General features: G+C 35.4%; 1 protein-coding gene across 3 annotated transcripts in view; it reads right to left on the bottom strand.

Moving 5' to 3' along the window:
• LOC117216831 (serine/threonine-protein kinase N3) overlaps positions 1-15635 on the bottom strand; it is a 91587-nt gene that overhangs the window by 59241 nt on the left and 16711 nt on the right. For all 3 annotated transcript variants that reach the window (XM_033463911.1, XM_033463913.1, XM_033463912.1), the window contains exon 2: positions 2466-3055. In XM_033463911.1, the coding sequence (XP_033319802.1) occupies positions 2466-2496 (31 nt within the window). In that variant the 5' untranslated portion in view covers positions 2497-3055. The remainder of the gene's footprint in view (positions 1-2465; positions 3056-15635) is intronic.

The raw sequence follows: 15635 nt of genomic DNA, 5'->3' as shown, positions 1-15635 counted from the left end.
CATCAGGATACCTAAAATTCACTAAAATTGTCCATCCCTTTATTTTTCTTTTTACTCGAGTTCTCCGATAGTCCGGAAATTCGTTTTTGCATAAATGTAGAAATTATTGATCGTAAACCAATTAAGGGACTATTTTTCGTCTAACGAGAATTTTATTCGGAAAATACATCAGGATGTCCAAAAATTAGACGAAATTGTAGAAAATCTTTCTTTACTGATTTTTGGAGAAATCCTTTGATGATTAGAATACTAGTCTTACAGAGGTTTAGATCCTATTGGTTAAAATCAATCAGAAAGTTATTTTCATTTTAGTAAGGAAGTTTGAGAGAAATGATAAAAAATGTAGAATTTTTGTTTCATATTTTCAATCGAATTCAATTTGAAGTGTAAATGATCGATGATTAATATCGATATTATTGGAAGACGGACGAATAACGAACAAAGAAAGAAAGTAAATTTCTTTCCATTTTATTTGCATTTTAAATTCTCATCACAATTTTTATTCGAAATGAGAATCGCTGATATGCGATAGCGAACGTCGTTATTATTTTACCAGAGGAATGATAGAACAGATACATAATAAGTAGGCAAAAGCATGCGAATATCGTTTCTGTTTCGAATCGAACTCGATTTGAAAGGATATAGGATAATGGACATTAGGTTATTCAAATGTTAGTAGGAAATTGTGTATTTCTAGGAATTGGTTAGAGGGAATCACGTACTTCCGTTTCCATTTCGCGAAATTATCAGAAAATAATCAACTGCGACCGGTTGGATCCGCATTGCGTTGGTTCATGAATGTGCATGAACTCGTACGTAATGAAACGTCGTTATTGATTACTGATAATCCAATCAGCGGCATGTATTACTCCTCGGCATGTCGATTAAATGGTATTAATTAATCCAAAGATAGAAAGAGAAACCGAGATGATCTTAACGAACCCGGTTCTCCGGTTTCGAAATCTCTTGCTCTCTTCTAAAATATCTGCACGATAAATTTTTGAGTAAATAGAAAAATATCAAAACAACTTGTTTGATTATGCCAACTAAAATCGCAAAACTAGCTCCAAGATAAATAAATGAGAAGATAGGAAACGTAAAAAAAGAATTAGAAGACGGAATTAGGCGACTTCTCTGGAATATTCTCGAATACTTTCATTCTAGTTTTTCTTTATAGTAAGAATGGAAAAATAATAAAATTGGACGTTTCTTCAACGTCAAAAAACGAAGGCAGACAGAGAATCAGAAATAGCTGTAGTTGGATAATTCCGTTTGCAGGAAAAATTGTGTAGAATTCTCGAGCGAAGGAAATCAAGACAAACGGTAGAAAACAAGGGAACGTTGAAGTTGGAATCGTATCATCTGATCTCGAAACAGTAGTCACGTCTCGTATGTTTCTGCCAGCGTTTCGTAAACAGAGGAGTTTGCTTCATCGGAGTTTGCCTGAATATTTGGCTAACGAGCGAGAGTATGTCAACGAAGTCTGATGAGGCAAACTGCGACGATCGTAGCCTGTCGACGAGGAAACGTGGCCATATTCCGGAAATCAATAACAGCGAAACAATTAAGAACGAGTTGAATAGCAAGCAACTGCGCGTCCTTTTCTCAATTTAAAATTGATTAAAAAAGAAAAAGATGTAATATAATTGCCCTTGTCGCTAACAATCTGATGCCATTTTAAATAAAATAAATAATAAGAGCAACGATTGCCCCTTTTATCTTCGTGTATTCTATCGTTGCAATTCTTGCACTCGACGTCCAAGGTTTTTTTTTTTAATTAAAGATAAAAATTATTACAAATAAAGTAGAATAATTTGAAGTATAATACGTTAGAGAAAAACATTTTTCCAAGTAAGAAATATGTGCAAAAATATGCAATTCAAGGAAGATACAAACTGTTGCCAAAATACCGTAGAATTAAAAAAGAAGCAGAAGTTCTATGAGTTTTTTGAAACTCTTCAGAAACGCGAAATTCCAAAATGGAAAATTACATTACGTTGGTAGTTTCACGTATATCTCTACACCTATATATTCTTTTTTTTTTTTTAACATTCTATTAATCAATGTCTTTGCATTCCACGACTACGTGTTAGTTATTCTCTACGCTTGTGTTTCCACTCGCCATCAGAAGGCAACCTAACTACGAATTTACATTGTAAATTCAAACAAATTAGTTTTGACAATAAATCTTTCCAAAAAAACAATTATACATATTCTAATGACATTTTCCAACAAATAATCATCATTCTATTTTTATCATTGCTTACTTTATCCCAAAAACCAACTACTCGACTAATTTATGACAAAACAAAGAAGAAAGTAGAATTTTTACATCACATTCTCCTTCATATTATTTCCGTTTGATATTCAAAATATCATTTCCACGTTCTGTCAAACCATTCTCTGCTTTTTGCGACCGTTGCCACGCGACCATCACCTGGTCAAAAGAACACGATCCAACTCACCTTCCATCGTTATATTATCCCCGAGCTTCATTTCGGTGCTCAGTGTGCTCACTGTTCCGGATGGTCCCACGTTGTTCCAGCCGACTAGCCGTCAATCGAACCTTCCCAAATCGCTCGATGGAGACACGAGCGATTATTCTCTGGAAATGTCACTTTATCTCCCTCTCTCTCCCTTTTTCTTTCTATTTCTGTTGCCTGTAAATCGCAGGTATCCAATTACCAGGGACCTCTAGACAATCCCTTTTTTCCCTCCACGAGCTTTCTTCGTCCTCGTTAAGCGACCAACCAACGTGCCGACGAACGCACGCCTTTCCCACGTCATGGTCAACGTGTCGTTGCGAGATTAGACAATCGAATTATCAAAGATTTCGACAAGCTGCTGACACACGGACCAGTCGATGAGTCGCGAGTTCCCTCGGTCACCATCGATCGCGAGCCTTCCGCTTCTTGCAAGGTCATCGTACCTCCTTCGAAATGCAAAATCTTCGCTTTGATTCTGTCGATAGAGCCACGATGGATCTTTGATTCGGTTGTCGTGCAAGAACCAGAGCAGAGTTTACGGACACTTGGTGGAACTGTTCATTGTGGACCTGTGAAAGAAAGAAACGATGTTATATTATATTTATTACATAGAATGATATATATATATTATTATCTTATATTAAAATTAGTGATTGTCCTTCATTGGAAAGAAGAAATACGTATAGCAAGTGGAAAAAGTATTCTGACGTAGAATGGAGACCGTAAGCATGATCGTTCAATGTCGAGGTCACCTATTTCAGGCTTCTGCGTTTGAATCGGTTTTTTTTACAATTTGCTTTTCATCATCGCGTTTAGTATTTTATCAGCAAGTATCTTAATATTTAGTAAATAAATACGTACACGAGTCTATCCGGAAGATCAACTTTAGTTTCTCTTTGCAAGAAGATAGCAAATTTTGAAATACATTTATAGAATGTCCGAGTCTTAAGAAGGACACGTTTGCGTTCGTAAAAGTTAAGAAATGAAATTAGAAAGTAAAATTTCAAATTTGAAAATGCAATTTACTTTTCATTCGTGTTACGTATATAAAATAGATGAGTTAGATGGTTTCGATGAAAACAAGTTTCCCATCAGCTACAGTTAAAGTACACGAATAAACCATGTCCTCGACACACTTCAGAAAACTTCCTCAAAGGAAGAATATTAGTTTTATTTAAACATTAAGACAGCAGCAAGCCACTAAAACGCCTAGTCCAAATTGATATTCACAGGAGCGTCAAAACTTTGCATGTTTCGCGAGAAACGCGTTCCCGAAGAACACACGAGTTCCATAGAATTTTAATACTTCGCCTAGACTTTGTGTAGCGACAATAACGTTAAAGCAGTGCTTAAAAGATCATCTTGCAAACTTTCTTGCGTGCAATCGCGAATCTACCCATTTAAGGGTGCAAAGGCTTAAAAAAGTAGGGTAAATGTAACATTTCTTCTCGCCTACAAATATTTGCTAAAGGATCAACATTTTTATAGGAAATTTCCAACAACATTTGAACTCTGTATCACATAAAATTAGAAAATGACGGTGGTGAAAACAGATTATCCTCGATGTGGCATAAAACATTTTCATAGCTTGGAAAAGTAAAGAAATGGCGGCTTGTCAAGGAAAGCATTTGATTTCACGCTGACGAAAAGCAACTTTAAACGTTTGAAAAAATTCAGAGAATAACGTTTAAAAATTTCAAGTTAATCCAATGGAGAGTTTCGAAGATCTACCGGGTGCAAGGTCGAAAAACATAGTTTCGAGAAAAACGTGTTTGAAGTTTTAAGTTAACCTTCCTCTAAAGTAAAAGAATGCGTTCGTATTCAGCGTTGGAACCTCGCCATTTTTCAAAATTTCAAAGTACCCTTTTACCACGGTATTCTAGATGTATACAGCTTTAAAAAGATATAAAAAGGATTTAGATTTCTTGAAGCAGATATGGTTGCATGGCTTCTTAACTGAAAATTCCTAAATGTGGTAATATTCCCAGAGGAACTTTTGACAATATTTGCAGGAAAAGTTAGGATGACGATATTACGTGAACGTATACAAGTTCGTAAATAGTTTAAATTTATAAAAAAAAACCCGATAGACATTCTATCAATGAAATCCCTAGAATCCCGAGGTTTTTAGTCAATTAAGCTTCTATAACCAGAAGCTTCTATAACCTCATTTATGAAGGAAGAAAGGAAGAAATTGATCTCGGTTCCTTTTTATTTTTTTATATACAAAACATGTTTTCAAACTGCTACCAGTGCAATGATTGAGCTACTACGATGAAACGCTACTAAAAGTATCGATAAAAATAGGCCTGTGAAAGAAACAAACGATGTTATATATATGCGTAAATAAATGAAACAAGACTTTCAAAAATCCGCCACAGTAAAATTTCATTTATCTGAATCGCGTTTGAATATAATTTGCCTGATTTATCGTTTGATCCGAGTACAATTTATCTGGCAAACGAAACAGAACTAACTCAAAGACCACACGTCGAGCGTTCGTTAAAACTTTGCCCCAATAAACACGGCTTTGCCGTATTTTATTTAAAAAGCATAGAAAATTGAAAGCACCGTGTCTGGAAAAGCTTGAAGAATTTTAGATGAAAATTCATCTAAATTCGATGGAGGTCGTAGGTATTACGTTACACCGGCCTTTTATTCATTTCTCATCGATGAGTATCCAGGCAACTGGGCCACAGGAATCCAATGGACTCTCGGTTCGACCAAAAGGCACGGAACGATAATCCAGGCGCTTTGTTCCAAAGGAATTCCGGGAATTTAGTTCGTTCGTCGTGTATATCGACGGGATAAGGTGAATCTGTCCAGGTTTACGTCACGCATCATGCACACACAACTTCTGATGCGTTAGATTGTGCGCACCGCGATGTGCATAATGTTGATTGACGAGGATCGATGCTGCTATTAATAAAAGGGACTTGTAGACGCTTCATCATCGAAAGGGACTTCGTGATACTGCGTCAAATTCTAGTAATTTTCGTTTACCTACGAAACTTGTAAGAAACTCTTATGAATATTCTGCGTTTTATGCCAGAAGCCTAAAAATTCCATTGGCGATGTAACGAGACTCAACTATCGTGATTTTATTCGTAAAGCTTGAAAGAAATATGAAAATCTTTATGACAAACTACAGGATATATATTTGTTGTATATATTTGATAGAAATTAGAAAAATAATTAAACGGTCAATTATAAATTACATCAACAAACCTCAATATTCGTCGAGGCTAATAGTATACAGGATTAGGGCTGGCTACTCATGTTGTATACTAATTTTATACTAAATATCTTGTAATTCCCGTACACGTGTTCAGATTGATTTCAAACTCGATCGATATAATCACGACAGTGTGTTTTTACAGCGAAAATGAAATTTCCAAATCTTCTGGGCAACACATACGACATGGACATAACACTTTTCTGTGATAAGCGTTCAAATAGAAATTAGACGCGATAGAAAAATTATGCGAAAAATTCTCAAAACCCAGGCACATTTCCTATAATTTTACTTATCCTTGCACATTAGTCATAATATCGCGCTAAGCATATGCACGACTACAACAACCATGAAATCATCACTCGACTGTAAGATCGCTGTAATTTTAGTTTCGTCAAAAGGAAGCAACTGTGATCAAACGCTTCTATCGTAAATTTTCTATTTATTTTCTTCGATACACGAAACGAGGCTTTCCTATAAAACAAGCCCATTTTTCATTTTCATTGATTGTTTGAAAGCCGCAAAAGCAGAAAAACCAGAGGCACAAAGTAACATTTACAGACTATATTTCCCTTTAGGAAATAAGGGAGAAGGGAAGAGCAACGTTTACGGTGATATTTTCAGTATTCTGTGTACATTTGAACGAACGAGGATCCGAAGCGCGTGTCGCGTAAAATTGGAAAGGCTTTTTCGAGTCGTTAAGTAAATCCTGATAAGCGGAACATCTAACGTGGCTCGTTAAAAGTGTTCCGCTGGTGTTCGAACGATGCTCATCGTTTATTATTTCCGGACGTGACTTCGCTTCCGCTATCGGTTCTCAATGAAAGCGGTTAGAAATATACATTTTGAACCGCTATCGCTTAACGATGATACACGTTTTGCCGTAAGTCGTTGAAGAAAATAAAATATTAAATAAATTTGTTACTTTCGGCGATCGATACTGCTACGTTCTTCGAATTTTTATGTCTCGATAATTCGTAATTTTTGTAAGAGGAATATTATTATTATTGAGAGAAATTTGTGTCGTTAAACGAACTTACAAGTTTCCAAAATGAATCCCGTTACTTTCTTTGAATTTTTATATCCGAATCTGTATCTCGTTTTAAAAAACAAAAAGATTTTTGATATTTCGAAACAAAACGAAAAATTACTTTATATTATTAACTTTATATTAACGTAATAATTATTTTATGTTTCCTTAAATATGAGATATTCGATAGTGATAAAAAAAAAAAAATGATTCGAGAAACACAGAAGAGCGAAAAATTTGACAATAAATTTGTTTATGTGTTGGAATTATTGGAACGAAAGATTTGTAAACTAATATTCTAACAACATTACTAACATTTTATTCCATTCTTCCTGATGGAAAGAAAATTCCAGGGACTTCTCTTTAAATTCAACAATAATTCAGACATAAAATATACGGGGTAGTATTTCAATGAAATTCCTTACATTCTACTCTTCGTATTTATTTAATGTCCCCAGAATTTGGGTATTTTTTTTATTAAAAAAAATCAGAATAAAGATTTGGAAGGTTTGGCAAACGACGAGCATTTCATCCTTTTTTCTCCCTTGTTTTGGAACGTCCTTTGCAGAATGATAAATATGTTGAATTTTCAGCAGACGGTAAAAGCGCTGGAAAATTATGTGATTTTATATCCGACTGTAAAAAATGCTGCCGCAAACCGGCATACATCTCCGTATCGCATAAAATTCGTGGCTATCTTCGCTCGATATCTCCAATTTTTTCAGCCTTTATACATTGACCCAATTCCTGCTCAATACAATAAAAGCATGGTAACATAATAAAATAGTGTAATAAAAATATAAGTAGCACGAGTTAAAGAAAAGAAAAGAAAATAGCGATGGAATATAATATTCAAGATCTCATTAAAAAATCGCCAATTAACAGAAAAATTCATCGAAGCTGGCGCTATCGAAGCAGGCTCAAACTAACCCGGATTGGGTCGCGTTAATTGAGCCAATATTTATTTTTAATCGTCCCCGATAATACGAATCGTCCTACCCTGCAAATCCCTTTAGTGAAACTAACCAAACCTCGATTTCCGCAACACCAACTTTAAAAAATGTCAATCCCGCATAAAATATAGAACTTCGACAATAACTTTTATTTTATCCATACACAATCCTACGTTGAAGTTGAAGGAATAATGCAATTTTTAGATGCGTGTAGCAAGATTTTCGATCAGACCATCGGCTGATTATTCTACGGAAACGTTTAAAGAGATAGGAAGAAAACGAGTTATAGGTTTCACAAACGTCTGTTTCCAGGGGTTTTGCTGTCGAGGTTACGACGGTTAGTCGATGAAATTTTCAACGTGTGTATAACTATTATAAATCTTCGAAATATGTTGTTTAAATTTTCATTACAGGCTGAGATAAAAAAAGCTGTAAAGAATGAACTATGCTTGTACCGACCAATTGCAATTTCCTGGGCGAGTTTTTACACAACATATGGTAAACTAATCCTTTTAAATCCTCAAAGAAAGTTTGGTCCAACCTCGAAAAGGTTGTTCCATATTGAAGAGTATAATATATTATACATATCTGTATTAATATCAGCTACCGTGGCTTGCTTCTATTTTTTCCAGGAGAAAATTCTGTTGCATAAATTTTAACAACTGCTTAATACCAATACCAATATATTTACAAAGTCGAGATATTAATATTTAAAGTTATGTTTAAAAAATTCATGTTCGAATAATTTACAACACACAAGTTCCCGCTGTTTCAAATCTCTTTTCTAACACAAAACTGGAGAATCAAAGCTTACGCTATTTTACGTATTCCATGTTGACTTTGGTATTTTGCAGGCAAAGTTTATTGTACGAAAAACATTGACATTTGGCTTATCGTCGTTTCTACATAGAATTTGAAATTGTCGCTAACTCTATATCAGGTTTAACTCGCTTTTGCAAAGCTACGACATTGGTACCTCTTACACCAAGTCACAGAATCCTCCTACTCTTATTATACCGATCGACGTAAAACCATTAAAACAAATGTAACGCTCGTTTTTCACTCCATTTAAACATCGCGATCATATCGCTCGATCCACCCTCGACAGTTTCATTTTCTACCACAGGTCGGTGTATCGAAATTCTCAGCTTCTCAATAGACGTACTCCGCGTCCATTGCTCGGGGATCAGAGCTACGAGCACTCTGGCTGCCGTATTCTATGGAACAGGACCAGGAGGACGAGTGGGAATGGTCGTACGGAAGGTTGGAAAAGGAAACAAAATTTCACAAATGTGTTTCCATTTGAAATTTTTTCCACGATCAGTATCAGCCAGCTATTCGCGATACTCGTTCGTGGCATAAGTCGTTAAATAAATCTCTAAATCACCAGCGTCGAGTCTACAGGCATCCCTCGTATTATCAGCGATCCTCGAGCCATCAGCAAGCGTTTGAGACGCGTGTATGTTCACGCACAGAGCGGACCTAGGCATTTCGTGTACTTTAGGGAAGCTTCCCCTGGCTACTTAACCGAAGCTCGTCGAAATTTACGGCGAACTTGGAACGTTTGCGGAATACGAAAAGCGTTCCGCGATATTAGGAGCTACATACATAATAGAAGATGCCGGTAGCTGAATGGAAGACGCTGCTGATACACTGTGTTGGAACTTACGTAGTGATTTTACCTCGAAACATAATCCTGAGGGATAGTTATCGACCAGGGTTATTCTTGATGGGTGCACGTACGCGACTTTTGCAAGATTTTCACGTGAGATATGCACATCGTGTATTAGGTTTTATCCGGCGTCTATTAGTACGGATACAATTTTGTACACGCTTTTGTCAGATAGTCCTAAGTAGTACGAAGATGGTGAATTTTAAGTTGCACGAGTGTTTTTAAAAAATCGTTCGTACCTGGTAGGTACGTTGTTTTCTTCCATCGTGGAAATACCTTGGTGTTTCTATTACGTACTTGATATTTCGCAAGTCTGAATCTGATTTGTTATAGCCGTGCTAAAGTCTTTGAAGTTGAAATAAACGAGCATTGTAAATATTGGGTTGGTAACTAAGTGGTTGCGGATTTTGTCATTAGGTGGTAATGACAAAGTCCGCAATCACTTAGTTGCCAACCCAATAGCAGCGTGATGTTGCGGGGAGAATTTGAATTTGAAATGGGCGGAATACTTAACGTTTTCCAGCTCTGAAGCTAATTTGTTATAACCGTGCTAAGATCTTTGAACTCGAAATAAATCAGCATTGTAAATGGCAGTGTGAGGTTGCGGGCAGAATTTGAATTTTAAATTGGGGGAATTTTAGAGAATTATTTTGAGATTGGGGAAGTTCAGGTGTTTGGAAATAATAATCAGTGGATTGTGAATTTTTTAATGAACAGAGGTATAGAAAATATCAAAAGTGCAGTACTCGTTATAATTTTTATTGGATGAAACAAATCTCCGGGTAGATTTTATCTTTTTAGTTGTATCCATAAAGATATGAATTTATACAAACATCTGCAACGTAGAAATTAATCATGCTGCAGCAGAATCAAAGATGAGAATAAAGCGATAACAAGTAATAATTAGACCGTAAATTCTTCGTAGAAATTTACATTTTGATGAACGAGAGACAATAAAACATGGAATTGAGTTTCGTTCGATTTCAGTGCAACATGGCAAATATCGGGTAATTAATGCTCGGTATTCAGAAGTATAACGCATAAAATAACTCCAATATGCTAATTAATTAATATGTTGCATTTTAATATTCTAGCAACGTGAAATGATTATTCATTAGACACTCAATGTGAAAATTAAATATCCTCTCATTATCATAGAATTCCACGAACCTTTAATGACCTGAAACCAGCTTGAAAAATAAATCTCAATGATAATTTGTATTTATTAAAACGAATGTAAAAGAAGAATGTCAACAAGTAAGTATAAAATCAAACCTTTCATCTTCACGCAAACTGATGTTTTTAATCAAATCTCTCTGCTTTTAGCTGTATCCACGACACCTACGAGCGAGATTCTTTTAACTAGATTTTGTTATTACTTTCGACGTAAATAAAACCCTACAGGAAAGGATTTCAATGATCCGTAACAATACGCTGTTTCAATCTCGAAATGCCTGACTCGTGACATTAATACAACGAAACTTGAAATTCACGTGCTTACTGTTTCACGGAACTGTGAAACTCACGGAATTGAACGCTTTGTTTCTATCGAGATATCATAGAAGGGTAAAATAAATATTAGGTTGTCCGAAAAGTTTCATTCGTTTCATAAGGTGATAATAGATGAACGACAATTTCTGTTTTATTTTGTTATATTTCTATTATTATGTTCGTGAATAATTCAATAAACTGATATAAAACAAAAAGCATTGTGCCCGTTATTTCCTTATAAAACGAAAGAAACTTTTCGGGCAACCTAATAATAAAAAGCCGCATGATCTGTTATTTGTCGAAAGAGAAGAAGGAAACAACGATGAAATCTTCACCATACGTTGATATCTTTACAATTTCTACTTTTTAGAATTAAATATATTTTGCTTTGTAAAGAAAAGTTTTTTTTTTTAAGTGATTATTAATAGAAATATGTTTTTTCGGGTGGTTCTGTAAAGAAAACACAGACATAAAATTGTGAACTATTTTTACTAAAAATATATTTATTGTTTAGCCAATTTAAGAATTTATTCAAATATTACGTTGCGTACAAAGAATTGAGTTAAAAATTCTAAAAAATTAAACTTTCTCTGCAAAATTTCTATTGAGGATTGAATACTTGTTTCTTATTACTTTTTTCTAGAAACAACGATTCTCAGGCTAAGAGAATTCTTTTCGATATGAAAATTCCTTCTGCTTTAAAAATCTCTCGAGTTAATATGCCCATCGCTGATATCCAAAAAATTCCGACAGAAAATTCCTTTATAAAGTGTTGATTAAAAATGTTGACTACTTACATCCTACGTTTTTCCTAAAAGCAACATTCTCAGGACAAAAGAATATGCGCAATATGCAAATTCCTTCTGCTTTAAAAATCTCTCGGGTTAATATGCCCATCGCTGATATCCAAAAAATTCCGACAGAAAATTCCTTTATAAAGTGTTGATTAAAAATTTTGACTACTTACATCCTACGTTTTTCCTAAAAGCAACATTCTCAGGACAAAAGAATTCTTCGCAATATGCAAATTCCTTCTCCCTTTGAAAATCTCTCGAATTAAAATCTCCGCTACTAATTTCCAGGAATTCCCGTGAAATTTCTATCAAAAATTCAGTCCGTTGATATTGCATCTTTGTTTATACGAATATTCGTTTCTGTATTTCTCTTGAACAAAATTCTTAAGTACAGACCATACGAACTGTACACACCCTATCGCTAAAAGTAAACCAAATATAAACGACATTTAATTTTATTATTAATGTATCTTTTTGTTAATATAAATGCGACATTTATTAGATTCTACTAGACATATCCTAATCGCCTAAATACAATACTAAAAGGGTACAACAGTACAGCATGACCTAATTAATTCGCTCAACGTGCTACAAAAAAGAGGACTCCGGCAATGAAGCTGCAGATTTTCTAAGCTCTGCAAGATATTCGTTCGTACGATCTATTCTACTAGGTTGTCCAAAAAATTTTTTTCGTTTTATGAGGAAATAATAGACGCACTACGTTTTTTGTTTTATATTATTTTATCGAATTACGTACGATGGATTTTGTTCTTTTGAGATGAACATCGCGACATTTCATACACTTGGTTTCACGTTTGTACGAAGGTGCACTGTCGTAAAAAACACGTTTGCGAAAGAAAGACACTTTTCGGACAACCTAATAGTTCGATACGTTCTGTTCCACCGATCATTCTCACCGTGGACATCAATAACCATGAAAGCTGCACGTGACCTTAAACACGGGATAAAAATGAAAAAAGATACTCTTAACTGACGAAAATCCATCGCGGTATATAAATTTCTTCTGTTTTAAGAATCCGCCAGCCTTAGGAAACCCTTCGTTGGCCCCGAAAAATTTCGTTTAACCCATTTCTTGGCTGGCGAAACCCTGAGAAACCAGAAGTTCCTTTCTCGCTCGCGTGGTAATAACCTCACGGCCGAACAAAGAGTACGAATGGTCGACGTGAAAGGGAAGAAAGGACCTCGATAAAAGTCGCCAAGTATCAGAGAGGAGAAAAGAGGGGAAAAAAAAGAGAGAAGGAAAGAAAAAATTGCGAGACACGTGTGGTTGAAAAGGCGTGGCCTTGAACCACGACCTCGTTGCTATTCCTTGCGTTTCACGATATTGTACACGGTAAAAAGGATACCACGGGTCAGAGTAGATAAGGAGGGATCTGCTGGCATAAGAAACCAGTTGGTCTGAGTGAGAACGAAAGAAGAAGAAAGGGATGAGCCAGGCAAGACAGAAGGGAATGAAGCAACCGTAGAAAAAGTAAGGGTTGGAGGATCAAAGTGAGATATTCGGAAACAAAGGTAGATGGAAAGGAAACTAAACGAGAAAAATTGTGACATACGAAAGAGATAAAGGCGGCTGGTATATATCAACGAAGGTACAACTTTATTCAGGAATTCTTACGGAAAACATAGGGAACTCTGGTTACACCGGAGCAATAATTTATTTATTGTAAGTAAGTAAGATCAGACTGCATTTCGTGTAATTTCATATTTTCATTAACGCAGCTATGGCAATGGGACGTTACTTTAAAATTTATGTCGCCCATCAAAGATTATAACAGCTGCTCTTTTTTTTTTATTACACTTTTTATTATCGCTTTTTATTATTACCTTTTATTACAGGTATTTTTTTGACACTCTGTATGTTTCTACTGTTTTCGATTTTCTACAAACGCAGTCTACTGATGATATTTGCAAATTAGAATCAGTTAGAAGTACGTGATATAACGACCGCTATAGTAATTGCAAGTTAAATAATACGAGAGTTTGGATGTGAAGATTCCATCTATCGAGGGTTGTTTAACGAAGCATTAAGTATAATTTTGTTCTAACACGCGGAATCCCGCTATATCTCACTTGGATTTGTCGACCATGTATGAAAAGTATGTATCATATATGTAATGTTATGGTAAAAATGTTCACGAATTGTACGAGATGGAAAATACGTAACTGACTGACTTAAATTTTTCAGATGAAATACGCAAGAGGCAAGGCTCTTTCCAGTACAAATCTTTTAATGAAGCTTGAAAAATTACGGTTGAAATATATTATGAATGCAAATGAAAATGCAAATGAAAATGCAAATGCAGATCCTTTCTTAACTCGTATATAAAATTCAACGATATATATCCACTTTACATGAACGATGATTCGTAGAGGTCTCGGTATTCTTAACTACAATTTCATAAACTTCCCCAATACTTTTTAATACGCGGGCAATTTAAACACAAACGCATCTTACTTCTTATATACGTTAAAATACGAAATAATTTGAATACGTTATTTCGATCGAAATGTTCAGGCAGTTTCTATAAAGCAACAGATCGGCAACGTTCACTAACGACATAGGATACGATTATAACAGATTATTAAATTATTTGCAATAAAAAAAAAAAGGTGAACAAAAAATTGCATCTTTCATAAATAGTTCGTTTCAATCGCATACATAATGTTCGTATTTGTATAACATATGTGTGTCACTCGTATAATACGAAGAATATTTTCAGTGTTATATAAGGAATCGACTATACTTTACTGCGAACAGAAGAGTAGGTGCTACATCTGCAGGCAGCCTTTGTTTTCCCGATTCGAAATTTCCTTCCAGACGATACCATGGAATCCATCCTAGCGGCCTCGAAATTGATCTTTTTCTACGGTTTAAAGACGCCAGGTGTGAGAAATATTAAATTAAAAATGACTCAAGAGAGAGGGAGGGAAAAAGAATGGAAGTTGTAAAAAGTTCGAAGATGAATCTTTTGAGTGAGAATGGAATGATTGTTTGCCTTTAAAATTTCTTCCTCTCTGTTCTACCTTTTATAACATAAAATGAAGTTCTGAGAATTGGATACACAGATTGTTCTTGTGAGGCACTGATGCAACTTTCCAAACGACTACTATACTTCGTTTTTCCTTAACCCATTATGAATCCACGTTTCATTTCCAATCTTTTTCAATCGATTTACACTATCGTTATTATGTACATATCGATCGTTAATTAATATCGTGGCTATGAAAGAGAATTTCAAGGATTCGCTTAATATTTTCCTCGCAGCTATTTCTTCTACCTACATTTTACAATTTTATAAAATTTGCGATATTAGGATAAATCCTTGGTTGGTCCTTATATGAGTGAGACAAACGTACATCCGAACAATATTCAAACTCAGTTGCCACGAGAACGAAAAATCGCGTAAAAATATTTTCTTCTACATTCTCGGCTTGTTGTTTTAAGTAGAATCGGACGCTTTCCAGGCTGACTTTGATTACAAAGACGTGTTATACGTTTCAGTCGTAGATAACGTTGCGTACGCGTGAGTGGGTGAAAAACACGAGGAAAGGACGGTCGTTTTCGCGTGAGATTGTACGTGGCGCGTGAAAATCACTGCGCGTGGTAATTTATAGGCAGAAGCCGAGTGTAAGCCACTTCGCCACAGGCACTCGTTTGTTTGAATTTCTTTTGACGGGCATACGCGCAAAGACGAGCAGCCGAGCGTGGCCACTCCAGGGGTTTTCATGAATTTTAATGCTGTTTAGCACTGCAAATCGGACCAGTTATACCAGTGGAAATCGTGCTACCAACGAAAACCGGATTGCCTGACAAGCAGCACTATTTCCTACCTTTTTTTTTCCCCCCTTGCAATTTCTGTCTCCACAGAAAACCAAACGTTACGTTTAAGCATACGTTCCTTTCTGAACGATGTGTTCTGTCGGCGGTATTCGAAGGTTTTGTGGAGTAATTT

The sequence above is a fragment of the Bombus bifarius genome, unplaced genomic scaffold (genome assembly GCF_011952205.1).
Source record: "Bombus bifarius isolate JDL3187 unplaced genomic scaffold, Bbif_JDL3187 scf7180000007973, whole genome shotgun sequence".
Classification (NCBI taxonomy): Eukaryota; Metazoa; Arthropoda; class Insecta; order Hymenoptera; family Apidae; genus Bombus; species Bombus bifarius.
This window is presented reverse-complemented; position numbering and strand designations above follow the sequence as displayed.